A 26,756-nucleotide genomic window follows, 5' to 3' on the forward strand; every position below is an offset into this window, starting at 1 on the left:
CCCCGCGCGCCTTTCTGTATAAAGAGAGAGGGCGGGAGCGATGTCACGTGTCACGGGCCGCGCGCGCATGTGTGTGTGTGTGTGTGTGTGTGTGTGTGTGTGTGTGTGTGTGTGCGCGCGCGCGCGCGCGCGCGTGCGTGCGTGTGGATTGGAGGCAGCCGTCACGCCTTGTGCAGCACTCGCTCAGGCGTGTCGGCCTGCCAGTTGACCGTCGCGGGCACGCACCGCACCATGACGGCCGCCAGACGGTAGACCACGTCGCCAACCGTATTGGAAGAGAAGAAGTGGAGCACGGCATCACCCTCGCCCACGCCCGCAGCACGCAGCCGCGCCGCCGCCCGCCTCGCGGCGAGCCAAAAGTCCCCTCGCGAGAGCTCCGTGCGCGAAAGACTCTTGTCCGCGTTGACGGCGTGGTACGTGAGGAACGGTTCCGCGACGTCGTGGAAGGCAGTGGAGTAGTCACTCAGAGTCGATTTCATTGCCATCGATTGCCAAGTCGCGTTCGTTCCTCGTCGGTGACTTGCACTCGCCGAAAAAAATGGAGCTGGCCTCTTTGGCCGCGTCGTGTTCGGAGTAGACTGATGATATGCTGTCGCTGGGGGCTCCCCGCTGCTTCCAAGATCCTGCTCGTGCAGGTGAGCACCCTGTTCTTTCCCCACCCTCGTTCCGTATTCGCCGTCAACGATTGGGGTAGGGGCCCCAACTCGTGTGAGGCTACTACTTTATCGCAGGTACTCACTGAGGAGCGTCTTCTCATATGAAGGGTCTTCATCCCTCCTGCCAGTCTTCACGGATTTTTCTCCGTGAACACTCAGGACGCGACGTACGTCCAAGCACGTTCCGCGTGCCTCGTGGCCGCGCTCTTTGCGTGCTGCTCCTGCAGCTCTCTCGCTGCTCTTCCTGGCCCGGCGCCGTGCCAGCTCTGTGGCCGCGCCAGGCTCTGCGACCGCGCCAGCACTCTGGCTGCGCCGGTTCTTCGCTTTCCCCACCCACCCTCTCCTGGGATAAGGGGGTCGTTCTGAGGGCTCTCCGCATGGTTAGCTCCTCCCTCTCTCTGGTCTGTGGTGCGATCCCTTTCGGCGACGCGGCCAGGCCACGGGTCGTTGAGGATTGCCTCCGAGCCCGTGGTCGTCCAAGCTGATCGAGTCCCAACCCACCGCCTTTAGTGGCAGGACCCCAGCAAGGGGATGTCAGGTACTGCGTAGCTCTTCCTTGTGGAGGCACGCGACGACTCCAGACGGACCCTAGTACGCTCCAATGTATCCTCACGGATGCTAAGAAGAGATCGGGTCCTTCAGCCTCCAAAGCGGGATCACCCGAGAGCAGCTGAGCCTGCCTCTGGCCTCGCCTCCCTCTCCCTCAGGCATTCGTGGCATCCGATGGGTCGCCCAGAGTATCGACCTCTGGCTTGTCAGTCGCGGTCACTTGATGACCCCCATGAAGTACAGCGATCGCCATCTCGCTGGCCTCTTCGCAGGCCCTCCCGACCGCGTCGAACTCATCGGCGCGGGCTCTCTCGGCTACGGGACCGGCCCCAGCTTCGGCTGAGGGCTAACAAGCTGCCGAGCCCAAATCACTGTGAGAGTCGTGATTTCTTGTTGGTCTTTAAAAATCTCTCTCTCGGATGCTAGGAAGTGAAGCCCAGATAAAATAGTGCGTTTTTCTATTTTACCCGAAGGTGAGCTGCTGACGGGGTTTGCAATGAGGAGCGACTCCGAAGGGTGTGTAACCACTTTCCCGTGCAAGAAAGAAATCAAGCGGAGTGGTCCTCGCCAGCGCCCGCCGCGAGTTCTCGCAGGCAGCCATCGGTCGGTCTAGGTCGGCCGGTGCGTGCTGCGACACGTTCGTGTGTGTATATGCTGCGCCCCGCCGATCTCGAGAGCATCGCGTCGGCCGACGACCCCCTCGGTGCGGCAGCCTCGGCGATGCTGCACTCCAGATCGCGCCTTCAGGGCCCATCGTCCCCTGTGCGAGGCCAATGCACTGCGGGCGGTCACCTCGCACGGCTGACAATGGAGGAGCGGAGATTGGTGGTGATGGAGTCACGGCCAGTTCTGGGGCCGGTTGCGGATGACCGCTTCCCTACAAACCGTCCGCCCGATCGGCGTGCGATCGACGATCCACCTCTGCGATGACCGGCCTGCTCCGCTTCGCGTGCGCCTTCGCACTCGTCGGCCGCGCCGCCTCGCACGGCGCGATGACGAGCCCCCTCTCCCGCAACTATTTTGACAAAGCGCGGCTCAACGGTATGATTATATTGCAGATGGCTGAGTAACATCCAGCAGTACTGGAAACGAGTGCCTTGCCGGGCGAGAGCGGGGACATGGCCCTGCTCGCCACGCGCCTGATCCCTTCACCGACGAGGGACAGCCGGAGCACACCGCATCCTCCTCCGGCGACGGACGGCTCAGCTGCTTGCTCGCGGCCGCTCCCGAGTGTTTCGCCATCGCCTTCCTCTCGCCATCGGCTCGCTCAATGCGTGACCTTTACCGCCTTTCTACTAGGTCACACAACTTCCTTTACCGCCTTTCTACTGGGTCACACATTTAAAAGTTGATAGGTGTTTCGGCGTTCCGCATCTCCCCGACACCCCTCCCGCCGGCCCTCCGCGCTCCGGCGCACCTACGTATCCTGCTGTATGCACTGACCACGGTGTGCCGGACTGACAGAGGCCAGTGTGCAATCTTTACCGGTATGAGACTGGTATTTGGCGATATTTTGATTAGTTTTGGAGTGGTATGGTATAGTGGTATGCGAAAGTGGTATGCGGGGTTTTCAGTAGTTGTAGCGGCTGTCGGTGTGGTCCCGGGGGCGAAACCATGCAAAAGTGCGGGTATTACCCGGGTATACCCGGGTTTTTTCAGGTATACCCGCAAAATACCCGGTATTTTGCCGATTTTGCCGATTTTGCCACCAAGAAGGCACTCCGACTCGCTTTGATTTCCGTGAGGCAACTGGTATCCCGTACCACTTTTTGATTAGTGCAGGCCTTGGGTTTGATTAGCCAAAAACTCCCATACCGGTAAAGATTGCACACAGACAGAGGCACAGACGGGACTGGGGACTGGGCACGCTGCCCCCCCAGCCCTAGTGCGGACGATTTTTTTGCGGTATCTTGATGTATCTCTCCATATCTGACCATATCTGACCATATCTGACCATATCCGAGGTGTGGATAAACCAGATCCCACTATGTTATATCATAGGATATAACATACTGAGATACCAGGCTCTTCCCTGGCTTTCAGCTATCAAGAAACCGTCTGATTTCTAGGAGGAGGAGCTCTGTATTCTGCTTTTTCGACATATCCCACAGATCACATCCGGGCCATGGGAATATCGGTCCAGACGCTCTGGGTTCTGGTTTTTCGAGGTGTGAACGATCTCCCGGAGGGGTCATTCCGCCGGAATGACCCCTCATTAACTAATCGGATTCCGAATGGGTCGAACGGGAGTACTAAGACAGCAGCATGTTCTGGGTGGGAGGAACCCTTAGGGGAGGAAACGTTCTGGTTCTGGTTTCTGCGATATCGAGTGCGATGGAGCGCCCCTCGTTGCTTTCACCTCTCAACGGCGACGAGAAGCGGCTCACTACGGTGCCTCAGCGCACAGTGTCGCTCCTCTGTGAGACTGACGCAAAACAGGCCAGCGTTCAGTTGCTCAAGCGCCAGGCACTCGGTGTTTGGCACGCCGACGCCCTGTCCGACGTTGAGAATGCCATTGGCGACCTGCACTTCTGGCCAACGACCTGGTCGAAGGACCCTCGCAGCCATGACTACGACATGCAGCGCCTCGGACGGTCCAAGCGGCTCGACAATCGCGAGCGCTTCGAACTCTTCCGATTTGTGGTTGGCAATGGCGCATCACCCGCTCTGGCCGTCGAACTCCTTGCCGCGTCGGAAAGCCTGCCAGACACGTTCGCCATAACCCAAATGGAAAACCTCGTGAAGAAGGCTGCCGAAGGCAGCTTCTCGAAGTATAAGGCATACATCATGGCGGACCGCAAGTGGGCCCCGGTCTTTTGCGTGCCAGAGCAGAAGCCTCTGCCTCTTGGAGAGTACTGCCCATACGAAGACGCTCGCAAGGTGCTTGCACGGCAGAAGAAGCGCCAATAGGCCGGCTTGCTGGTGTCCGATGGAGGCCGCCATCGCTTAGAGTCGCATGTGGAGCGCCACCGCGACCGTGGGCGATGATCGCTGCCGCCAGCCCGCAGTGCATCCTCCGTTCCTAAATGCATCGTAGTCATCTCCGCCGAGGGCGGCGTCCCATGTCGTCGTCCATGTCACTGCCACGCTACCTCGCATTCAGTGCCGTGCCGTGAGCGCGGCCTGTGCTACGTGTGTGAGCGTGCTCACGGTGTGAGTGGCGGCCCTGCTGTGTACAGAGAGACCACGCGCCAAGCCAGCGCACATGCTAAGCGCACTGCGTTGTCTGTTTATGAGCTCTCTAGAGCATGGTCGTTCCTAAAGGCGCAGCTAGGCGCAGCCGACACATGGGATGGACATGGCAAGCACATGGCATGAACATAGGGCAGGCACGATTCGCGCATCTCGACACACGACTGCACACAGGCGACACTACGTCGCGCAAGGGTGCAGCGGCTATGGTCACGCACATCGCGCCCGATCCCTCCTCCTAACGCGACGCCAACTAAGGCATCAGTGCATGCATCGCTCTCCCTGTCCGCGCGGGTGCGCCGGTCGGGCGCTGGTGGGGCGCCGTCCTACGACCGGCGAGCCCCGGCAGAGGGGTGGAGCTCTCTACTGAGCCGCCTTCCCCGACGGCGGCGGACCGGCCCGGGCGCCACGGCGCCGCAAAGGCGGCAGCGGGGACGGCGTCAAAGATGGCGTGCCTCAGGGGCCGCCAGTCGCGGCGTGCGTCTTGCTCGAATTGGCCCCGCCGAGGTGCCCGGCGACAGCCTCGTCATGCGCGAGAAGGAGATCCGCGTCAGAGAGGCCGAAGAGACCGAACTGGTCCGAGGGGGTGAACTCCTGCGACGCATGAGTCGATGAGAGAATCGCATCGTCCCACATGGTGGTGAGTGACGGCCAGGCGGCTCCACCGAGGGCCGCAGAAACACCGTGGGCCGCAGCGACCGCGGAGAGGCTGGAATCGCCCTCATCGTCACCCTTGACGCCGTCCTCAAGGATGTCACCGTCAGCGAAGCCCGGCGGGGGCTCGCAGTGCAACGGCCGGCGAGGCTCCTCAGGGCCTAACGGATAAGGGGCGTTTCTCTCGCTCTGTGGGCTCGGCCGCCACCCTCCCTTCGCGGCGTGGGTCCTCCAGTGATCCCGCCGCGCTGGATCTTCTGAAAAATTAAATATTCTTAGCTTCGCCCTTGCCTCCGACGCTAGAGACAGTCACACCCCAGTATCAGACCAGGGGGAGTGCCCCCCTCCCCCACCTGCCCTGCTTACACAGGATAGCATGCCCCGAGAACGGCGGCATTTGGCGGGGGTAACCTGGGAAGGAGGTTCGGTTGTGCTTTCTTTTTTTGCTCTCGAGGGAATGTTCTCTCGACGCCACTGGCCTTCTGAGGTTTCGTACTGGTGACGTCCTTCTTGGCACTTCGGGCGTCGGTGTGTGTGGTGAATTCCCTCGGTTTTATTTATTATTTTTGGCTATATCATCGGACGTTGAGTGGGCACCATCTCCAGTCCATCATCTACGATGCCAACCCGAGCCGTCCGCCGCTCGAGGATCGAGTGGCCTCTGGATCGAATCGGCACCTTGACCCTTATAATTTTTTTTACATCTTGAGCGGGCCCAATTTTGCTCAGATGCACCTCCGAATTCGAACTCACGTCATCACGCTTAGCGCTTGGTGTGTGTCCGTTTTTCGTCACGGGTGAACGCTGGATCTTCTGAGGCACGCCGCTCATGAGCTCGAGGAGGGTCTTTGCGTTTGCGCCCTGTGCCTTACTGTATGCGTCGGCCAGCTCGAAAAGCTTATTGCCCTTCTCGTCCATGATCACGAACACGGAGTGTTCCGAGTTGGCGCACAACTGGAGAAGAGACTCGGGAGTCGCGTTGGAGGTCGCCGTGGACACGCCGACCAGCGCCTCGAACTTGCCCCATTGCTGGCGCAGGGCGTTCAGCATCGGGGTCTTGCCGAGGCCAGAGTCGGAGGCGAGCAGGTTGCTTCCGTTGAGGGACTCCGACCAGCCGCTCCCGGAGACGGGATCGTGCCAAACGCGGACCTTGACGCGCTTACATGCCGCGCGGTTGAATGCCGGTAGGAGCGCAAGCAAGTAGTCTACGTTGGCCTGCAGCAGGGGCGGAGCCGTCGACTCATGAACGCCGCGAGGCAGTTTTGCTACGGCAGATGGTCGCCGCGGTGAGGCTGCCAAGGGGTGGTCGCGTTGTAGACGTTCAAGCGTGGTGCGGGCGAGTGGGCAGCGGTTGTATGTGAGAGAGTATGCGCAGAAGCGGGCGCTCTCACCCCGGCCATGGTCGCCACATTGCGACCCCACTCAACAATTTGCTTCGAGTAGCGGGCTTCGAGGTTCGGCTCGACATCGTACGCACGAGCGAGCAGCTCGTTATTGTCGAGAGGCTCTCGGCCACCGTCGTCGGCGACGGCACGCTTTCGCTTTCCGGCCATGCTGGACGCGTCTCTGCCTCTGGACTGCCCAGTTTCGTGTAGGATGTGACGGACCGCCGCGTTTACTTGTGTTGACGGATTTGTTGGATGTGTTACATACTTTTAGCTTACTGGATGTGTGGTCTAGGCCATGCAACAGCGGCTCTGAGACTTTTTGATGCGTGCAACGCTATTGCGAACGTTTTCGCCTCGCCCACACGTGACGGATGGACGGACGGTCGACGCGGAGGCAACAAACCGTACGGTTCCACATCTCGTACGCGGTACGCCGCACCGCATTGCCCACTCGTGACAGAAGGTCTCGAAGCCGGTGTGAGAATGCACCATCTGTGCCGACAACCTGTCGAGCAGCGAATTCTCGAACACGGTGCTCTGGGAAAGCTGGACCCAGCGGCGTGAGGATGCAGTCGCCCCTGGGTAGGGCACCTGCTTGCCAGCTGGGATGCGCGTGCCGCCCTCAGCGTACGACATGCTGTGCCACGCGGAGCACCGAGGGCAGGAGAGGCCATTGAGCTCGCCCTTCAGTCGCCCGTGCTCCGCATAGACCGTTGGAGATGAGCACCTGCTACCCCACTTGACCACCAGGGGTACCGCCTCCCCAGCGAGGCCACACGCCACGCAGTGCTCTACGTCCGGCACGAGCCGAACGGTCTTGCGGCTCGGGTCGTCGCGAAGCTGAGAGGCAAGCCGATCGACAATGGGCAGCTTCTTTAGCAGATACCGCACCGCAGGAGCGGAAAGGCCTGCCGGCATCTCCCCAGCAATACGCTCCGCGCGTAAGGGCGTCCCAGGTGGGTAGAGGTTGAGCGCAACCACGAAGCTGATGAAATCCTCCGCCGAGTTGATTGGGTGGAGCTCCTGCGCGAAGGCACTTGCGCCATCCTTGATGTGTTCGAGCTCGTGGAGACCGAGATCGTCGAGCCAGCTCGCCATCGGGGACCGAAAAAGCAGATCCCAGAATAACAGATCGCGTGACGCGCAATGTTCTTTCTCTCTGTGATTTCGTGCTCGATACCCCCGGGTACGGACGGGGGTACACCTGTTCATTGGCCGGAATGAGCTCATTAGGACGAAGCGGGAGATGTATTCACACCGCAGAAACCAGACCCACGGGCAGATCCCGCGGGAAATCGAGGCGGGTGTCCCAGAAAACAGATCCCAGAAAAAACAGAGCGCACCGCAGAAACCGACCGACCCCTGGGTTTTCGGCTATGCGAAACCGCAATGGGAAACCGGAGCAGAAACCCTATGGGAAACCGAGGTCTGGTATCTGCTTTGTGCACGAATGCACCCACACGTTAGTAGACGCGAAGAAATGATGTAAATGCCAACACCTGATCGTTTTTACTACCATTACACAACGCCCCGTAAGCCAAGGACTCGGCCCTACCCACGCAAGCAGGAGGCTAGAAACGAAAGGAACACCAAACTAGATCCACCCGCGTGCGGCAGAAATCATTCCTCCTTTGCATGTTCGGCGCTCGTTGGCGCAACGTGCGGCTGGTTGAGCTCCAGCTGATGCGTGAGGTCGGTGGATTGCTTGGTCAGCTCGCGGAGGAGCATCGTCGCGTACGTCGACGGCGGCAGCGTGAAGCGCAGCACCACTGCGAGGCGCGGCCCGTCGGCGACGCCCTGCGGCTCGGGATCGCCGCGCAGCCGGGCCAAATCGGTGCGCGCGAGCGGCACGCGCGGGTCGGTGTAGCGAAAGTACTGCCACGAGAGGTCACGCGGCCGCTGGACCAGCCGCCGGTACGCGCCCGGCATCACCATCTCCTTGACCTTGTGGTGGAAGGAGGCGGGCTCGAGCCGCTGGCGGGCGAGCAGCTCGGTGTACACTTCGGCGAGCTCATTTTGCGGCATCACCACCTTGGTCCCCGGCAGCGGCAAGACCTGGTGGCGAGCGGGCGAGGGAGAGGTGGCAGAGCGCCCGACGGCAGGCCACACACACGGGTATAGCACGCACCACATCCTCGATGGAGTAGGTGCGTGCGGCCGCCTCCTCCGCAGTCACGACGTGCGGCTCAGGCAAGCCGTGCGGCCCGCTGTCGCCGCCCTTCGCCGCCTTGCCCACGCCGCTGTCACTGCCCTCGGCACCTTCGGCGCCGTCGGCACCGCCGGCCGCTTCCTCAGCCAACGCGGCGCCGCCACCCGCGTCCAGCTCGCACGCCACCGCCTCGATCTCGGCTCCGGTGGCCGCGCCGCCCGCCACCGCATCGGGTGGCAACACGAGGTCGCCTATACTTGCACGGCGGGCCGTCGCGGGCGGGGCGGCGGTGCGGCCCGGCCCGCGGCCTAGCAGAGGAGGCCTTCGACCGCCGCCTCGCAGCCGTAGCGGCGCAAGCGCTCCGACGCGGCGTGGTTCCACACCCAGCTCTGCAGCGCGTGCAAATACATCGAGCGCAGATTCTTCGGCAGCCGAGAGAGCGCCGCGAGCACGTTGGACGAGCCGCTGTCCCGCAAGCCTTCGAGAAGCTGCCGCGCTACGCTCGGCCGCCGCGGCAGCAGGCGCAGCGCGGCGACGGCGTCCTGTGACGCACGAGGGGCCAGTGAGACGCAAGGCCGCCTCGGCAAGGCGGGCGCCCCTCCCCCGCGCTGGCCCCGGGAAGGGGCAGGGGGGCCGCCTGCGTGCTCCAGAAGATGCGCCGCGCCTCGAGCTCCTCTGCCGAGTCGTCCTGCGACGGCGCGAGGAGCAGCCGCAGCGCCTACACACTTCGTGGACGCTTCCTAGACACTTCCTAGACACTTCCTAGACACACTCCCTCGTCGAGCTGCCGCAGCGCCTGGGGGTAGTCGGCGCGTAGCAGAGCGGCGCCCACCTCATGTGTGGCAGCGTCGACGTTGGCGCCGAAGCGCTGCAGCCCAAAGTAGTTTGGGAAGCCGTGTGTCCGCAGGCCCTCCAATGCCGCCTGCACGTTGCTCGGCACCAGAGGCGACGGCGCGCCATCGCCGCCGCCGGCAACGCCGCCGCCGGCATCGCCGCAGCCGGCATCGCCGCCGCCGGCATCGCCGCAGCCGGCATCGCCGCCGCCGGCATCGCCGCCGCCGTCAGCGGCGTCGCTGCCGTCGACGTCGCGCAGCGTGATTGTGAAGTGGTTGCCGCCGAGCATGCCGAGGCGGAGGGGCGCCGGGGCATACGTGCAGTCGCTGGCGACGAGCGAGTCACCAAACGGCTTTCGCGCCATGAGCTGCTCGATCTTTGACGCGGGCAGCCGAAAGGCGGAGACGCGCTGCGCGGTGACGGCGCGTCGGTCCTTGGTGCCGGCGAAGGTGAAGAGGTTCTGCGACACGTGCAGCGACTGAGCGAGCTGGAGGATGGCGTGCAGCGTGTCGCGGTTCTCCTTGTACAGAGTGAACTCGAGGTACCGGTGGCTGCCTGCCTGCCGCCGCGCGGGGCAGACGCGTCGAGGGGAGGGAGGTGGAGGAGGGGGAGGTGGAGGAGGGGGAGGTGGAGGAGGGGGAGGTGGAGGAGGGGGAGGTGGAGGAGGGGGAGGTGGAGGAGGGGGAGGTGGAGCAGGGGGAGGTGGAGGAGGGGGAGGCGGACAGGCTCCGGCGCGGCAGCACGGACCTCGAGCGGCCAATCGATGCGGTTGTCGCGCCGCGGACGCTTTCCGCCTTTGCCGCCGCCCTTGCCGCCCTTGCCGCCCTTGCCGCCCTTGCCGCCCTTACCACCGCCCTTGCCGCGCCCGCTGTCCTGCGATGTCCCCGCCGACGCTTCGGCCGACTTGGCGAGCACTCGGACGCACTTCCCGCCGTCGGCATCTTCCTCGGTGGTCGACGTGAGGCGCGGCAGGTGTCGCTTGATCCACTCGTGCACCGCCTTGCGGTGCACCTTGTCGTCGTCGCGAGACAGCAGCACGCCATCGCGCAGCAGCTCCTCGCCGTTAGGCGCCGTCGCGCGGCCCGCCTCTCCCACCGCCGGCTCCGCCGCCGCCGTCGCCGACCCTGCTGCCGCCTCCACAGGATCCGCCGCCGCCGGCCCCGCCGCCGCCGCCGCCGGCCCCGCCGCCGCCGCCGCCGGCCCTGCCGTCGCCGCCGCCGGCCCTGCTGTCGCCGCCGCCGGCCCTGCCGTCGCCGCCGCCGGCCCTGCCGTCGCCGCCGCTGGCCCTGCCGCCGCCGCTTCATGTACCGAGCCGCCGCCTCGACCGCCTCCCTTTTGCCGCTTCCAAGCGCGTGCCTCGACGCGCGCCCGTGCTGCATCGCGCTCGTGCGTATCCAGCCGCAGCACCGCCGCGGCGGGGCCCTCGCCCAGCAGCTCGGCGAGCTCCTCCACTGCTTCGGCCGGCGGCGGCAGCTCCTCCTCCTCGGCCGCCTTCTGGGCGACGGCAGCTGGGAGCGATGCGAGATGGACCGGCTCGCCACTCAGCCGCACCTCGTTGACGATGAAGTCCGAGTAGCGCTGCTTCGTTGCGGCACGGAAGCCGGGGCCCGGCGTGCACGTCTCGGTGATACCCACCTGCGACTCGGGGGCTGGCGCCTCACGGCACCGGGAGAAAGCGCCCGGGCAGGATTTGGCGGCAGCCGCACCGACGCCTCGCTTGTCACGGTGCGCATGGCAAGTCGTACGAGGAGGCGCGGGCGTAAGCGGAAGGAGCGCGTGGCTGCCCTGGTGCTTGAGCCTGGCCTGGTGCTGCCTCCCCGGGGGCGGGACGTTTTTTCTTTTTGGAAAAACCAAGATATGCCCAACAGCCTCGCCAGCGCGACCGCTGCCGGGTGGGTGGCGGGCACGCTTGAGATCTCCGTCACCTTTCCATTCGAATACATCAAGACGCAGATGCAGCTCCAGCAGGAGGCTTCGGCGCTGTTCGCCGGCAAGGACCGATTTCGCAGCCCATTCCATTGCGCAGCGGCCACTGTTCGCGAGCGTGGCGTTCTTGGCCTGTATCGCGGCGGCTTGTCGTGGGCGATCTTTGGCGGCCCGCGCTCCGCGGTACGCTTCGGGACTTTTGAGACGCTGACGGCAGCGTCGCAGCGACGCGGGATGCATCAGCGGCTTGGCACGCCGACCGCCGACACCATCAACGGGTTCGCGGCGGGGATGGCCGAGGCGGCCTTGTGTCAGACGCCCAACCAAGTGATCGCCATCAAGATGATCCACGACCAGTCGCCGCGCGGGCCGCGTCAATACGAGGGGTGGCGGGCCACCGTCCGCCGCGCACGCTTCCCGGCGAAGTTCTGAACCCCTGCACTTGCTCAATCAGGTTGGTGCACTGCGTGGCCTGCATCTGGCGCGCCGAAGGTGTCGCCGGATATTTCCAGGGCGTGGGGCCGGCGGTCACCAAGGGGGCTGCCACCAACGCGATCCGCTTCCTCGGCTTTGGCCAGCTCAAGCGGCTGGCGCAGGGGCCGGCCGGCGCGGATGGCACGCCTCCGCCCCCGCTCGCTACCTGGCAAGCGATGCTGTGCGGCGGCATCGCCGGCGCTGTGTCCGCGGTCGCGACGCAGCCCATCGACACGGGTACAACGCGACGCCAGCACTGGCGCGGACACACCCAGCACTCTAACCCAACTTGTGAACTCGAACAGTCAAGGCGAACATGATGGGCATTGATGGCGGACGCTACCGCAGCGCCTTCCACTGCACCGCCGAGCTCGTGCGTGCCGGCGGTCTCCGCGTGCTGATGAATGGCGTAGGCCCGCGTGTCTGCCGCGTGTTTATCGAGGTGGGCCTCCAATTCTCCTTGTACGAGTACGTCGGCCGTGCGCTTGACCGAGCGTTTGGAAGCAGCTCCAAGACCAACTAACGCCTTGCGCTACGGCTTTAGCGGACCCCACGCCCCACGTACGTTGAAACGTGTGAATTCGCATGCTGATCGATTTGTACTCCATGTTAGCAGACACTAGAGAGAGAGAGAGAGGGAGACGCGCGAGAGAGAGGGAGACGCGAAAAAGGAAGGGGTTGGTGTGTGTCTCTCAAGATTGACTAGTTGCAAATACGGGTGGGTGTGTGACCATGATGAATTTTGATGTTTTTTTGTCCGTGTTGCTCCCAGCGCCCTCGCCCGCGCTCCCTGGGGCCATGGCTGGTGATACTAGTACGGGGGCTACCTGGCTACCGCGAGAGCGACCCAACTCGGTCGACATCGTCCGATGATGGTGCCTCAAAGTCAGCCTTCGGAGGCTATCATCGGACATCGCGTCGAGCCGGCGGTGGCCGTGACATGTGGTTCCACCACCCCTCGTAGGCTTTGCCTCTGACCGCCACCGTTCCCAGGCTGCCTAATGGGATGGAAAGGAAGGCTGGGCGAGCGTATAGAAGCGTGCTCGACCTCGTCGTGGCAGCCTGCACGGCAGCGCTGGCAGGCGCGATGAGCGTCGTGCCACCTGACCCGAGACGGGTCGCAGGCGTCGTGCCGAGCGCGTCGAGACTGTGTTATGATGCGCTCTGCACGGATGAGTCACGTCGGCGTCAAAGGAGCGACGTGTGACCTGTCAGAGCTTGATCTCCGATCTCAGCGGCGCCGAGTCGCCTTCGGTGGCGACAGCTAGGATGCACCTCCTCCGTCGTTTTTCGCGCGATGGCCCTGGGAAGCTGGCGGTGCACGCAGGCGGACCTTGTGTGTGCGCGGAACGCTTAAAAAGTGGGTGCTCTACGTCACTTTTTTTGAGTAGATAGTGCCGAGCTGGCCGTGACGGCATTTTTCGCAGTTTTTGGCGGTTCTCGGGTCCGTTGGCCTCTTTTGTAGGGAAGAATTTTGATAGGCGTCAAGACGCCTGCTGGGGGCAGCTTCGCGATGAAGCCGTCTGCTCTTGATACCCGTCAAGACGCCTGCTGGGGGCAGCTTCGCGATGAAGCCGTCTGCTCCCCCAGCAAGGCACACACAAGACAGATAGGTAGGTAGAAGACGATGAGGTGGATGAAGGATTGGAACGAGTGCCCGTGCTCGACGGTAGCCGGGTACCCGAGCGCGCTGAAAAGGCGCTGGCCGAAGTCGGCGAGCCTCCGGAGCGTGACCGGCACGCAGTACCAGTCTTCCGGCTTCGGCGGCATGTAGATCGCGGTCTGGCGGCAGGACAGGTAGTAGCACAGGCCGGGGGTGGTAGGCGTGCCGTACCAGTCCATTGTGGCCCAGTCGGCCGAGAGGAAGGACTTGAGGAACGCAGGGGCGCGGCCCGCCTCGCCCGTGATGCTCCAGTCCTCAAGGCCCCGCGGAACGGTGCCGTCCGGTTCCGTGGCGACCGCCAGCGTAAACCACTCGGGTAGGAACGGGGAGAGCGAGAGGATCACGGCCAGCGTCGTGTCGCGCCGGCAAAGCGGCGAATCCTTGTCCCCGTTCGTGAGGATGCGGCGAGGGAGGTGGATCTCCGGCCGCAGGGCGAGGTCGTAGACAGCAAAGCGGTCCTCGCGGCTGTCGGTCCGCATGTTAGCGGCCGCCTCGCGAAGGGCGATGTACTCCTGCGTGAGGAGCTCGGTCTCGAAAGCGGCGGCGGCGGCGCCCGAGCCGGAGGACGGTCCCGCGCCACCGGTCCCGCTCCCCCCGGCGCCCGCGGAGCCCGTCGCAGTGAGATGGCGCCGCAGCTCGGCGAGGCGCGCCTCGGCGCCCAACCCGGGGGCCTGCGCCTCCAGCAGGGCCAGCTTCGGGAGCAGGGCCTGCTCGACGCGCGCGGCGGACACGTGGAAGGGGACGCGAGACCTGCCGGATCCGCCCCCTGGCAGGAGGAGGGCGGTGAGGTTGCTGACTCTCTCGAGCGCCTCCTCCCCCGAAGGCAGTGGGGAGAGGAAATGCTTGAAGAGGTACGGGGCCAGCGGGGCCGCATGGCGGTAGCGGCGCTCTTCGACGCGCCGCGCCTCTTCCCCGCCCTCGCGGTAGACGAGTGCGTCGCGCAGGGCGTTGAGGCAGAGGCGGGGCGTGAGGGGGTCATCGCGCAGCGCCGCCGGCAGCCCGCCGCCGAGCTCATCCAGGTACTCTCCCATGTGTTGCGCAAGGACAGAGTTGTCCATGCTCTGGGAGAAACGCGCCGCGATGGCCTGGCGAAAGAGGCGACCGGCTGCGCGGACGTCCCCGCCGGGCCGGTTGCGCTCGTCCTGCCGGTGGCAGGCTCCGAGAAGTCGCAAGATGGAGACAAGGCGCCCCCACGGAAGAGTCGCGCCCGGGTCCTCCAAAAGCCCCACAGTGACGTGCGAGAAGAGGTCGGCCTCGGCGTGCAGAGCCGCGCGTGCAGGCACCGCCGCTCGCGCAGGACGCGCAGGGGCGCGGCCCCGCCCGCCCCCGGCGCGGTGCGCCGGCACTGCCGCCTGGGCCGCGACGGCGGCTTGGGGGGCGGTCCCCTCCACCGGGAGAAGGTCGCCCGCTCTCACCTCAAGAGGGGAGAGGTCGGCGATCTCGAGCGCGGCGAGCGTATCCAGGAGGTGGTCGCTCGAGGGGAGGGGGGCGTCGAAGAGGCCCGCCTCGCCGAGGGTCGCCAGCACTCGCGACCACGCCGAACCGGTCAGCGCGAATGTCAGCGGGCAAAGAGCGAGCAGCAGCGGGTGGCCCGGGAGCTGCTGCCCCGCGGCGCCCAAGCTGCAGCGCGCGAGAAGGGGGGCCGCGGTGGCGCAAGGGGCCGCCTTGCGTTGGCGCCCCGTCGGAGCCGGCGGTGGTCGCCGTCCACCCCAAGAACTCGGTGGCTCTTCAAGAAGCGGGGAGCTCTCGGGCATGATCAGAAGCATGGTGGATCCTGTCGGGTCCACCTCGCCACCTCGGCACATAAAAAAGAAAACACCTCTTGATATAGAGAGAACGACGAGAGTGAGAAGACCGCGGGGTGGCATGAAGGTCGCTGCGAGAATTGGCGAGACGACCACCGTCACGACCGCCAGAGAGCGCCGCGCGCTCTCGGGCCGTCGGCACTCGGACTCGCGACTCGGACTCGGCACCACGCGCAGCAAGTGGGGGACCAAGAGATAAAGCAGTAGCAGCAGACGGTCACACAAGAGAGAGATGTACGTCCCATTACACCTAGATGATTCACATGCAATCTCGCGCGCACGGAAGGTGGTCTCACGAGGTGAGGTCGCCCTTCTCGACGAGGGCGATGTCGGAGGCAACCATCTCTTTGCAGAGCTCCTGCATCGGGATCTTGGGCACCCAGCCGAGCTTCTCCTTGGCCTTGGCCGGGTCTCCGATCAGCAGCTCGACCTCAGTCGGCCGGAAGTACTTCGGGTCGATCCGCACCAGGACGCGCGACTTGTCCGCCTGCCGCAATCAAACGGAGGAGGGGGGAGTACGGTGAATGGCGCGTGGCGTGTTGCGCTGCGCTGCCTCGTACGGAGTGGCCACGCATTCGAGAGCACAGTGTGGAACGGGCCCCGTGTGGTTCGCGCTGTGCTCAGCGCGGGACGGTGGCCCGCAAGTGTGAGTGCACAGGGCAGGTTTGTTTCCGCGGCTAGGCATCCCCACCGCGTCGACGCCGATCTCGTCGACGCCCTCGCCTACACAGGAAGGTTCCGAGAAGGGTCAGAGGGAGGGCTCCGGGCAGGCTGGTCTTCCTCTCGCCGACTCGCTCGCCCTGCCACTCGATGGTGATGCCCACGGGGGCCGCCGCAAAGGCGAGCTCGATGAAGTAGCGAACCTGCGGGCGAGGTGGGGGGAGGGGGAGGGGCTGGAGGAGGAGGCGTAGGGGGGGTAGGGGGGGCACGGGAGAGGGAGGGCGGGGCGGGGCGGGGCGGGGCGGGGGGGGGGGGCGAGGAGGGTGGCGAGGTGGAGGGTGGTGGTGATGACGACGGGAGTAGGGGTGCCAGGCGGGGCTGGCCGCCGTGTTTGTCACTCCCGTCGCCACGACGTAGTCGTCCGGCTCGTCCTTTTGCATCATCATCCACATCATCTCCACCTAAGGCGCAGCGCGCTCGCGCGAGACTGAGCGCGCAGCGACCGCCGTCGGGGCGCGAGCGGGCGGCGGGCGCACGTAGTCGCGGGCGTGGCCCCAGTCGCGCTTCGCGTCAATGTTGCCCATGTACCTGCTCGCGGCGGGAGGTGTGTGGAGAAGCGCCATGCCCGCAGCGCGCGCGCCGCTGGAGAGAGAGAGAGAGAGAGAGAGAGAGAGAGAGAGAGAGAGAGAGAGAGAGAGAGAGAGAGAGAGAGAGAGAGAGAGAGAGAGAGAGAGAGAGAGAGAGAGAGAGAGAGAGAGAGAGAGAGAGAGAGAGAGAGAGAGAGAGAGAGAGAGAGAGAGAGAGAGGGAGGGAGAGGGAGAGGGAGAGACTGCCCCCTCTCACGCACAGTGTCTGCTGCAGCCCCTTGTGAATCCTGGCCACGGCGCGAGTGACCTGCCGCGCTGGAGGGGAGGGCCGGTCGGCACTTGCAGGGGGGTCCAACACGACTCCGCGCAGGGGCGAAGGGGGCAGCCCAATCCGTGCGGCCGGCACAGGACTGGGGCGCGCTCTCCGGGTGATCATGATGTGAGCAAGGACTAGGGCGGTGGCACGGGGCTGGGGCGCGCCTTTCGGGTGACAAAGGTGGGCCCGCGCCGTGGGGACTCGTGGTTGAACAGGATCCCTGATGAGAACAATCATAAACAGTAATGAATCATGACAATAAGACTCGTGCTTGAACAGGATCCCTGCAGCAGCGCGTTGGGCGGGGGCGGGGGGTGTGCGGGGGTGTGGGAGGAAGGGGCGGGATGGGCTTCGCGGGGGCTGGCGGTACACGCGTTGCCGCGTGCTGCAGGCTGTGGACGGCTGGGGTGGTGGGAGAGGGGCGCGGGCTCATCGCGCCGTTGCTCGCGTGCATCCCGTACGCCTCGCGGTAGTTGACCTACGGAGATATGGGGAGATATGGGGAGATATGGGGAGATATGGGACGCCTCGCGGTAGTTGACCTACGCGGTCGGCAGAGTGAAGCCCGTGAGGGGCGCGGGGACGGCAGCCAGCCACGCAGCCGGCGCCCCGGCGCGCCACGATCCAGTACGCGTACAGCTTGGCCGCGGCGTACGGCGAGCGCGGGTAGAAGGGCGTCGTCTCCCGCTGGGGAACCTGTCGTATTTAATTATTTAATTATTTTATTATTTTATTATCAGGTGCATCGCCACTCGGGTCTGGAATGGCGAACTTCGTCTCTCCACACGCTGGCGAGGTGGGAGGCGGGCGGCGGCGGGGGCAGCGGTGATGCGGCGGAGGCGGCGGAGGCGGCGGGGGTGGTGGGCGAGGTCGGTGGATGGAGGAGGGCGGAGGGAGGCCGACAGAGAGGCCGACAGAGAGGCCGACAGAGAGGCCGACAGCCCCGCGGCTCGGCGGCGGCGGCGCGCCTCCTGCACGAGGCCGTAGAGCTCCGAGGTGGACGCCTGGTAGAAGCGCGTCTTCCCGGCGAGGCCCGACGAGCGGATCGCGTTGAGCAGCCGCAGCGTGCCGAGACCGTCTGTGTCAGCCGTGTACTCTGACATCTCGAACGAGACTTTGACGTGCGACTGGGCGCCGAGGTTGTACAACTCGTCGGGCCTCACGGAGGAGACAATCTCGAAGCAGTTGGTCGAGTCGGTCAGGTCGCCGTAGTGCAGGTACAGCATGCGCGTGTCCACATGCGGGTCTTCGTACAGGTCCTCGATCCGGCGGGTGTTGAAGGAGGATGAGCGGCGGATGACGCCGTGCACCGCATACCCCTTTTTGAGCAGCAGCTCCGCAAGGTAGGACCCGTCCTGCCCAGTGATGCCAGTGATGAGAGCGACCTTATGTTCCGCCATCGCGATCGAGTCCCCGCCAAGACTGTCGAGGGCGATCGAGTCTTGTGCAAACACCCTGTCGCGACACAAAAGAATTCACATACAAGCCTCTCTCACAGCACACTGGCACGACAAGGGCGCGGACTGGCGCGGACTGGCACACACACAGGCTCACAAAGAGAAATCTCACTAGAAGCGCCTCCCTCTCTCTCCGGCTGCGCGCCTGACCGGTGCGGCCTCCGAGTCGGCGTGGCCGATGTCATCGTGGCCGACTTGTGGGAGCAAGCGTCGAGCATCAGCGATCAGGGGGCAGCGCAACAGTCTGCATCGGGCGGCGCAATGGACGTGATTGACGATGATGGTAGCCATATGTGTCGTCGCCTCCGCAACCGAAGAAATCACCGCTAGCTCCTTATCAGACGCTGCTCGAGCTCGTGCAGGTGTGGACCCAGTCGCCTCCTCCCGCTCCCCCATCCCTCGAGCCTCGTTTGGGTTGCCTGTTTTCTTTCTTTCTTTCCGCAGACGGAAAACGCTGGCCTGCGGGCGCGCGCTCTCGCTCCCACCTCTCGCCCCTCGGCGTACGCTCGCTACTCCGCGTCACGCATGGCTTCGACGGCACGAACAGCATCGAGCAACAACGGAGGCGGCAAACCCGCCGCTGCCCACTCCGCTGCAACCTGCTCGCCCTGATGGCCGGCGACGAGGAGGCATTGCGCTGCGACCGCGCTGAGCCCCGGTGCCGTGCACACGAGACTCCACCGAAGGAGCTGGACGCAAACGCCGGTGGCAACGTCGGCAACGTCGGCGTCCTCCTCGGGCCGCATTGCCGACAACAGTACGGCGGCACAACGCGCACGCAAGCTGTCGCCTATGATACCGGCTAGACGGTCAAGAGTGAGAGCCGGCCAATCGACCGCTGGACTCGCAGGCACCTCCGACGCTCAGCACGGCGCTCGCGCCGCCGCCAGCGGCCACCTGCAGCAACCTCTCCCCACCAAACGTCGCGCCGAGGAGCCGCGGAGCGCTCAGGCGGAGCCGGCCGCACCCCTACGCAAAACGGAGAGAACCGCGGTCAGTCGGAGGCAGTGGAGCCGCCGTCCGGAGATTCGAGCCACCGCACCGGGGCGCTCTGTCCGTAGCGGTTGTAGCCCAAGCCATGCGCCCGCCCGAAGGTGTCGAGCAGAATCGCGTGGTCTTCGGAAGCCGCCACATCACGGACCCTCTCCGCCAAGAGACGCCTCAGACCGAGCCCCGAAGGCAGCCCTCCCGCGAGCCGCGGCACACGGGCGCCGTCGCCTATGCCAATCTCGCTGTCGCCCTCTCCGCCGCCGCCCGCGCCGCCGCCGCCGCCGCCGCCCGCGCCGCCGCCGTCGCCACCCTCGCCACCTGCCTCCTGCTCGCCCTCGCTCCCTGCGCTGCTCGCCCCCTCCGAGATGCCACCCTCCTCCTCGCTGCTCGAGGCGGCCTCCACGCGCGCGCCACCGCCCAACAGATAGCAGCGGCCAGAATGGCACACCAGCACGGACGTGCCTCCGACGCAGCGCACGAGCGAAACGCTCTCCGCTTCAAACCCAGGCGGCGGCATCGGCAGAGGGAGGCAGCCGCCGCCGCCGACACCGCACTGCCCACACGAGTTGTCGCCCCAGAGGTAGGGGACGCCCCGCCCGCCGCCGGCGTCGACAAGCGCCGCAGAGTGCGCAGCTCCCGCCGCGACGCAGAGCGCCTGAGAGCAGACCGGAGCGTTTTTACCGCCCACGCCCCCACGGCGGCGCTTGAGGACGCACGACGAAGCACACACCTGAGGAAGGACGACTGGACAGCGCGGCTTCTGGAATCCGTGCCTCAAGGACGCGTGCACCATGGCCGCCGGCCAGCCGAGGCACGACGACTCGTTGTAACCCCATGTCCAGACCGCGCCACCGCTTGTCAGCAGAACCATGTGCGCGCCTAGACGTGGGCTCACGTCTCACAACACGCGTCTGCGGCAGTTGCATCGCAGGCAGCGTACGTGCCTCCGAAGGCTACCTGCGCTGCGTGCAGGCCGCAATCGGTGGCGCCGTGTCGGTTGACCCACGAGGTGTGGAGAAGGGCCGGTGCGCTCGCCGGTTGGTGCTCTCCCCACGTCCAGAGCCGCTCGTCGAGAGTGATGACGGCGGAACAGCGCGGGCCGCACGCCGCACTGGCGCACCGGACCGCGCCGAGCAGGTGGAGGCTCGTTGGCCAGCCGCGAGGCTTCTCGTCGCCAGTGCCAAGTTGACCGCAGCTGTTGCCGCCCCAGGCTAGTGCGAGGCCGGTGCGAGTCACGACGAGGACATGCTCCGCACCGAGCGCAACCGAGCGCACGTCGTGCAGAGTCAGGCCCGGCTGCGGCACTGGCGGCGAGACCTGGCCGCACACACGCCGCCCGAACACCCAAAGCGTTGTGCGTGCGCCGTCGTCGATACCAACCTCGTCGGACGAGGGCGGCCCACGGCGGAGGAACAGCGTCTCGCGAAAGAGGACGCAGGAGAGCAGGGCTCTGTGGGCCTGGAGAGGACCTCTCGCGCTGGCCAGGTGCACGTCCCAAGCCGGCAGGCCCTCACGCTGTGCGATGAGGCACACCAACCGGCTCACGGGCGATTTTCGCCAGGAGTGTGGCAGCCTCACTCGAATGAGAGGTGCGGCGCCCCGGTCGACGAAGATGGTCCAGCTGTGCCGATGAGGCTCTCGCACGTCTTCGGGCAGCGCGGCGCGCGCCCCGGGCCCAGCGATTGTCTGGAAAATCCCGACAATGCTTTGTGAAAGGTACTGAGCGGGAGGTAGCCGCTAGCAGCGCAAATTTCTTTTTATTTTCACGCCGAGCCAATCTAGCGTCCACCCATACCGCGTTGGTGTCCAGTCCGAGCCTGGCTGTTCTTCACCTTCCTAACTAACTAACTAACCGAGCCAAAGGAGCTCCGCGGAGCCGCCAGGCGCCCGGTCGGTTGCGGGGGGGTAAGGTAAGGTAAGGTAAGGTAAACTTCTCCACACACACGAGGTGGTGGGGCAAGGGGGGGCAACCCTCGCATCTCCACGTCTAACGACAGGAGCCCCACGGCATTTAAAGTGCAAGGCCCGGTGCGCGTGGGTGAGCGGTGTGTGTGTGTGTGTGTGTGTGTGTGTGTGTGTGTGTGTGTGTGTGTGTGTGTGTGTGTGTGTGTGTGAGTGTGTGTGTGTGTGTTGTGTGTGTGTGTGTGTGTGTGTGTGTGTGTGTGTGTGTGTGTGTGTGTGTGTGTGTGTGTGTGTGTGTGTGTGTGTCACGTCACTGCATCCTCTGCCGGTTCCTCCCGTCGCCTCTTCTTTGTTCGAATGTTTTTCAATCCATCCTTCACGAAGCCCTCCCATGTAGCTAGCGTTCTTTGCGAATGTCTCGAGATGGTCAGCAGGCGCTGTCTGCTCGCGGCCTGTGCGGGCCGCTCGTCCTCCTCGCCCTTCTTTCGTCCTCCCGTCCCTCCCCTCCACCATGGCCTCCTCGGTACTTCTTTCTCCATCCGCCTCGCCCTGCCTTTTCGTATCGTGCCGTTCGCCCTCCATTCGGTGCCCTCCATGGCTGTCCGCATCCTTTTGGGTGGCGCTCTCGATACCGTTGCGTCAACCTCGACGTCGCTGTCGCCCTCCCGCCCGTCCCCGTCGTCGCCCGTGCCTCGGTTCGCGTCATTGGTAGCGTTTCCGTTGCCCCCTCGTGCTCCGCCGTCGCCCTCTCTGCTCGGGCCGTTCGCGATTTTGCTCCTCCTGCGTGTCGCCCCTCCGTCTCCCCCCCTTGCCTTCGTCGTCATCGTCGCTGTCGCGAAAGCCCTCCGGTCCCTCGATTCCCTCGTCTATCCCCTCCGCTGCGTCGTCCCAGTTTATATCCTCATCCTCTGTGCGCGTTGTCGTTCCCTCCCCTTCTCCATCGTTGTCGCCTCCGTCGACTGCGGCGCTGTCTCTGCCCTCGCCTCCGTCCTCCTCGTCTCGCCTGCCGTACCCGCGCCGGCGGTTGCCGGTTCACTCGCTCCCCGCTCGTTCACCGCCGGGGCGGGCGCCAGGCGGCGCCGCTGCGCAAAAATGAGTAAAGAAAACATAAAAAATTGAAATCATAATCAATCAAAGACAGAAACTAGAGACAGACCGCACACATGCGAATACTTTAGAATCATTGACAGTACACAACCGCAGCCATTAGCCATCCGCGAACGACCGCGCGCGTGCACGCGCTCACGCGATCCCAACAACTCATCATCGTGACCCCCCCGCTGCGCGCCCAACCTCGCCTCGTGCTAGACTGCCTTTGCGGGCCATCCCGCTGGAATCACGTGGCCAATGGGCAGCACCGCAACACCGTCCGTGGTCACCGTCGGCAGGCTGAAGGGCAGGCTGATTGGCGTGGCGACAACCACTGCGAGGGGTTGCGGCTGCGGGTTTGGCCACTGCCACTGCTGCGGTGGCTGGAGCGGCGGCGGGAGCGCGACCGCGGGCTGCCGCCAGTCGAGGGTGCCAGTTGCGACTGCGGCCTGCTGCACCTTGGCAGCGGGCCCCGGCGGCGGCGCGTGCTCAAACGGCCAAACGGCGTGCGCTGCGGCGGCTGGCTGCGGCGGCTGATCCGCGGCCGGCCTCGTGCGCCTCCCGCAAGCTTCGGCCGCCTTGCGCTTGCGCGGCGTGGCCGCCGCGCTGTGGGCCACCGCGCGGACCGAGGCGCCGACTCGTCCGGAGCGAGGATCGAGGGCCAGCTCCAGCCGCACAAGAGGAGGGGCACGCGTCGTGCCGGCGGCATGGGCGCCGCCCGAGAGGGGGGCAGCAGCAGCGCCACCGCCGGCGCGCCGCGCGTCGTAGGCCGAGATCACGCCTGCGGTTCCGCGACGGAGGAACGGGTGGCCAGCAGCGCGGGTGGGCCGGTGCAGTGCTAGGCGGCGCGGTCGGCCTTTGTCGAGAATGTGCTCGGCCGGCTCCCACGTGTCCTCCCCCGGGTAGCCTTGCCATGACACCAAGTACTCCTTGCCGCCGCGCGCCCCGTCACGGTGGCCGAGCAGCATCTGCGGGAGATATCGGGAGATGTGGGGAGATATGGGGAGATATGTGGCCGAGCAGCATCTGCAGGACGCACGCGCGGGGCCGCGGGCAACGCGCTGGCGAGGCGCAGGAGGGGGGAGGGGCAGCGCCGGGGCGGCGCCTTGACTGAGTAGACGTCGCCGCCCCGGCCTCTTCCGCCGCCGTCCCGGCCTCTTCCGCCGCCGTTAGTGGCGGCGCCGCCCGTAGGCACTCGGATCTTGAAGCCGGTGGAGGCGGCAGAGGCGCTCGCGACGGGGCCGTCTCGGCGGAGCAGAGGCTGCAACGCCGCCGCCGGCAGCCGCACCGATGTGCGGTCGATGTAGAGTCCAAGGTCGGGCTGCGCCACCATCCCTGAGGAGCGGCTGCGGCGGAAGCCTCGGGCTGCGGCGCCCCACGACCGCTCGAAGAGGGTGCGAGTGACGTCGTGCAGCGCCGGCAGCTGTCGCACCTCCTCCATGCTGCGCAGCCAGTACACCTCCAGCATGCCTGATCCGTCGGGGGAGAAGGCGCGCTGCAGCCGCGGCAGCGTGAGGGTGCGCACAGCGTCGTCCAAGTCAATCCCGTGCCGGCGCAGCAAGTGCTCCCGGACGTCGGTCGCGATGGCCGCAGTCAGCTCCTCGGGCACCGCGCCCTCCACCACCACATACCCAAAGCGCAGAAAGAAAGAGACGTGCGCCGCGGTAAGCACCGACCCCGCGCCGCCGCCGCCGGCCTCGGCAGCGTCTTCGGCGCCGCCGCCAGAGCCGCCGCCAGAGCCGCCCGGCACGCCTTCAGGACATGTCCGGGACATGTCGTGGACGTGTTCTGGACATGTCCGCCAGAGCCGCCGCCAGAGCCGCCCTCTCGCGTCGCGAGCGGCTGCGAGAGCCGGTGCTTCCGCCACGCGTCCGGGGCAGAGACGGCGCGCAGGCCGCCCGGGCCGTGAAAGACGTGGTACGAGCGGCTCGCCGCCTTCCGCAGCTCCGCCCTCCACCCTTCCGGCAGCGAGCCCGCCGCCCCACCCTCCTCGTCCACGCCGACGCGCTCGCTCGCGCCGCCACCCTCGCCGCCGCCGCCTCGCCCCAGCCCCTGCGGATGGGCCTGCTCCGCGCGCCGACGCGCTGCCCTCGCCTCGCGCCCTCCTCCTGCCCCGCCACGCCCTGCCCACCCGTCGCCGTACCCATAGAGCGCTCTCCCGAGCTCGCTCAGCGGCGCCGGCACGTAGCTCGCCGTCGCTTCGTCGTGCCGCTGGGCGGTCGGGGCCCAGGACGTATGGAGCCCCGTCGCGCGGCACGAGCGCTGCTCGGCGGAGAGGGCGACGCACCTGTGCCGTGCGCACACCAGTGTGAGACACCCGCGAGAGTGGGTGGGGCATGGGTGAGGGTGGAAGTCCATGGGGTTGGAGACGGGGGCGCGAGCGCGGCGACTCGGGCACCGCGGCGGTGTGCTCGGAGCACCGCGTGAAGACGCGGGAGCACACGGGCTGCCAACAGCGACGGGCCACCGTCGAGCCACTCGCATGCGTGATTTCTTTTGGGTCCTGTGGGCACCCTAGGCATGCATGCTTGGCAGCTCGCGAGTGCTGCTTGGAACACAGGCATGTCCGTCCCCCGCATCTAGGGCGACGCACTCCGCGGCGAGCGTGTAGGCGCAGTAGAAGACCTGCCGTGGCCGCTCGTGGCCGCACAGCGCGTCGGGATCGCCCGTCGTGTGAGGCAGCCTCGTGTCCCAGATGACGTAGTCTCCCGGCTGCAGCGGCGCCCCCTCGAGAGCGCGCAGCTCCGCGGCAAGTCCGCGCAGGGCCTTGACCACGCCGGCGCGGCCGCGCGCCGAGGGCGCCGCCGAGGGCGCTGGGAGCTCGCCTCGGGAGTGCTTATCGCGCCACCGAGCGGGAAGCCGCGCCACCGGCGTCCAGAGCTCCTCATCGATGAGATCGGGGTGATCGTGCTCCGTGAGCGGCGTGAAGCCGCCGGCCGGCGGCGGGAGGCCGGACACCTCGAAAAAGTGCGCCGACGCCGCGTGAAATCCAGGGAGCACCTTGAGCGAGCCTTGGGCGCCCGGGTCGCGGGGCGGCGGCGAGAGCTGCACGAGAGCCTGGAAGGGGCGGCACTGGAGCGGATCGAGAACGTCCCCATCGACGTGCTTGCCCGTGCCGCCCTGAAGCTTGAAGATGCTGCGGTGCTCGGCGCTGCTCGCCATTCCCAGACAAGCCTCGCTCACGGGAAGCCCCCTGCCCTAGGCGAGCCGGCGAACACAGCAGTGTCGACCGTCGCGACCTGCTAAAAACCTGCGAAAAAATAACGTGGTTTCCTGCTCCATTCTGACAACTCTCGAGTTTCCAGGTATCCTTCCTTGGTGTCCCAGTCGTTGGTCGGACTGTGTTTCGCCTTCCCATCAATCAATCAATCCTTCCCACTTAGGGCAGGGAACCCCCAGCGATGCTCTAGTGTGTGTGGCCTACGGTAGCCCTTCTCGACACCTCTTACATCATCTGTCTTGCGTCCATCCACCCATACCGCGTTGGTGTCCAGTCCGAGCCTGGCTGTTCTTCACCTTTCTACCTACCTACCTACTAAAAGAAAAATCGGCGCGGCCCCGAGATTGGCCTTTATACGCTTTTCTCGCCGAGTACTATCTATATTCTTTTTGCGTATTCTTTCCGTATTCTTGTCCAAAATAGGGTCTATATTCTCGAATATGGCAAGAATATGGCTCCAAATAGGGCCTATATTCTCGAATATTCTTAGTGGTATTTACCACTTATTTGATTCTCCTAGGGAGTGGTAAATTACGAAACTCCGTGGAATCATCAATTTTTCGGGATCTGAGCCGAGTCTGAGGCTGGTTTGCGGCCAAATTCAGCCAAATTGGCAATGCGGCGTGCTGTGTTTGCTACGCGTACCGTGTGTGGTCAAGATTGAGTGTCCGTGAAAAGAAATCAACGAAGCAGATTTTACTATACGAGGCCGAGAACGTACAGGGAAAAAGTGGGTGCTTTGAAAAGTAAACGAATTGCCTCATACGTACCAAAAGCACATCGCACAAGAGGGCGGAGACCTGCAGGGGCCCCCCAAACCCCCTTCCGACCCTCCCCTTCAGCTCATCAATCACGTGCAACTGCAAAAACCAAACCAACAGTAGCACCAACCGGATTGGCATTGGTCGTGCCCATAGCGAACCTGGTTGCACGACGCGCCACTCGCAAGCTTATATTCGCACGCCCCCGAGCACACCGTGCCAGCGGTAAATCCATTGCAAAAGTCTGAGTTTTGGCACTGGCTGTTCACGCGACAGGGCCCACCCCGATACATCAGGCCGTTCGATCCGACGCATTTGTTGCATGTGCACTGCCCACTATAACACTCTTCGTCGCCACCACCGACAGTGCCACAATTTTCTCGAATGGCCTTTAGCTCTTGACATGTACCAAAGCCACCCACCCAACTGCAATAACCGTACGACCTGTCGAGATAGCCACTCTGGCATATTGTGCTTGACAAGC

At 65.1% G+C, this 26,756-nt stretch overlaps 5 protein-coding genes across 5 annotated transcripts; 1 reads left to right on the forward strand and 4 right to left on the reverse strand.

Moving 5' to 3' along the window:
• Positions 1 to 8,059: 8,059 nt before the first annotated feature.
• On the reverse strand, positions 8,060 to 11,155 carry EMIHUDRAFT_203882 (hypothetical protein; the record flags this gene model as incomplete). The annotated part of the gene is made up of 8 exons (XM_005781654.1): positions 8,060 to 8,494; positions 8,568 to 8,624; positions 8,918 to 9,130; positions 9,361 to 9,520; positions 9,740 to 9,981; positions 10,338 to 10,478; positions 10,731 to 11,057; positions 11,129 to 11,155. 8 exons carry the CDS (start codon positions 11,153 to 11,155, stop codon positions 8,060 to 8,062), a joined length of 1,602 nt encoding a protein of 533 aa, XP_005781711.1.
• On the forward strand, positions 11,154 to 12,345 carry EMIHUDRAFT_63977 (mitochondrial citrate carrier; the record flags this gene model as incomplete). The annotated part of the gene is made up of 3 exons (XM_005781655.1): positions 11,154 to 11,734; positions 11,803 to 12,059; positions 12,128 to 12,345. The coding sequence occupies 3 exons, from the start codon at positions 11,154 to 11,156 to the stop codon at positions 12,343 to 12,345; spliced, it is 1,056 nt and encodes a 351-aa protein (XP_005781712.1).
• Positions 12,346 to 15,196: 2,851 nt separating this feature from the next.
• Positions 15,197 to 18,290, reverse strand: EMIHUDRAFT_434640 (hypothetical protein). Its single transcript, XM_005781656.1, has 11 exons — positions 17,822 to 18,290; positions 17,472 to 17,549; positions 17,292 to 17,331; positions 17,018 to 17,073; positions 16,798 to 16,844; positions 16,487 to 16,538; positions 16,337 to 16,411; positions 16,090 to 16,153; positions 15,982 to 16,013; positions 15,380 to 15,777; positions 15,197 to 15,246 (listed from the first exon to the last, which is right to left on the reverse strand). Exons 1-10 carry the CDS (start codon positions 18,251 to 18,253, stop codon positions 15,583 to 15,585), a joined length of 1,071 nt encoding a protein of 356 aa, XP_005781713.1. The 5' UTR covers positions 18,254 to 18,290; the 3' UTR covers positions 15,197 to 15,246; positions 15,380 to 15,582.
• A 529-nt stretch (positions 18,291 to 18,819) lies between these two features.
• Positions 18,820 to 20,171, reverse strand: EMIHUDRAFT_203885 (hypothetical protein; the record flags this gene model as incomplete). Its single annotated transcript, XM_005781657.1, has 4 exons — positions 18,820 to 19,100; positions 19,165 to 19,279; positions 19,353 to 19,528; positions 19,673 to 20,171. 4 exons carry the CDS (start codon positions 20,169 to 20,171, stop codon positions 18,820 to 18,822), a joined length of 1,071 nt encoding a protein of 356 aa, XP_005781714.1.
• A 2,141-nt stretch (positions 20,172 to 22,312) lies between these two features.
• EMIHUDRAFT_434643 (hypothetical protein) lies at positions 22,313 to 23,769 on the reverse strand. The gene is given in 3 exon segments (XM_005781658.1): positions 22,313 to 23,072; positions 23,088 to 23,259; positions 23,397 to 23,769. The coding sequence occupies 3 exon segments, from the start codon at positions 23,757 to 23,759 to the stop codon at positions 22,507 to 22,509; spliced, it is 1,101 nt and encodes a 366-aa protein (XP_005781715.1). The 5' UTR covers positions 23,760 to 23,769; the 3' UTR covers positions 22,313 to 22,506.
• Between the last annotated feature and the right edge of the window lie 2,987 nt (positions 23,770 to 26,756).

This window comes from Emiliania huxleyi, assembly GCF_000372725.1.
Source record: "Emiliania huxleyi CCMP1516 chromosome Unknown EMIHUscaffold_20, whole genome shotgun sequence".
Classification (NCBI taxonomy): Eukaryota; Haptophyta; order Isochrysidales; family Noelaerhabdaceae; genus Emiliania; species Emiliania huxleyi.

What these genes read in the sequence shown, in the direction of transcription:
- EMIHUDRAFT_434640 (XM_005781656.1), bottom strand. Translation starts at nt 18,253, where the DNA reads ATGGCGGAACATAAGGTCGCTCTCATCACTGGCATCACTGGGCAGGAC. An exon ending in TCTACGGCCTCGTGCAGGAG is followed by an intron (nt 17,550 to 17,821) that starts GCGCGCCGCCGC and finishes TAAATACGACAG; the next exon opens with GTTCCCCAGCGGGAGACGAC. An exon ending in GGGGCCACGCCCGCGACTAC is followed by an intron (nt 16,412 to 16,486) that starts GTGCGCCCGCCG and finishes GCTGCGCCTTAG; the next exon opens with GTGGAGATGATGTGGATGAT.
- EMIHUDRAFT_434643 (XM_005781658.1), bottom strand. Translation starts at nt 23,759, where the DNA reads ATGCTGGAGGTGTACTGGCTGCGCAGCATGGAGGAGGTGCGACAGCTG. An exon ending in GCGACGTCTACTCAGTCAAG is followed by an intron (nt 23,260 to 23,396) that starts GCGCCGCCCCGG and finishes TATCTCCCGCAG; the next exon opens with ATGCTGCTCGGCCACCGTGA.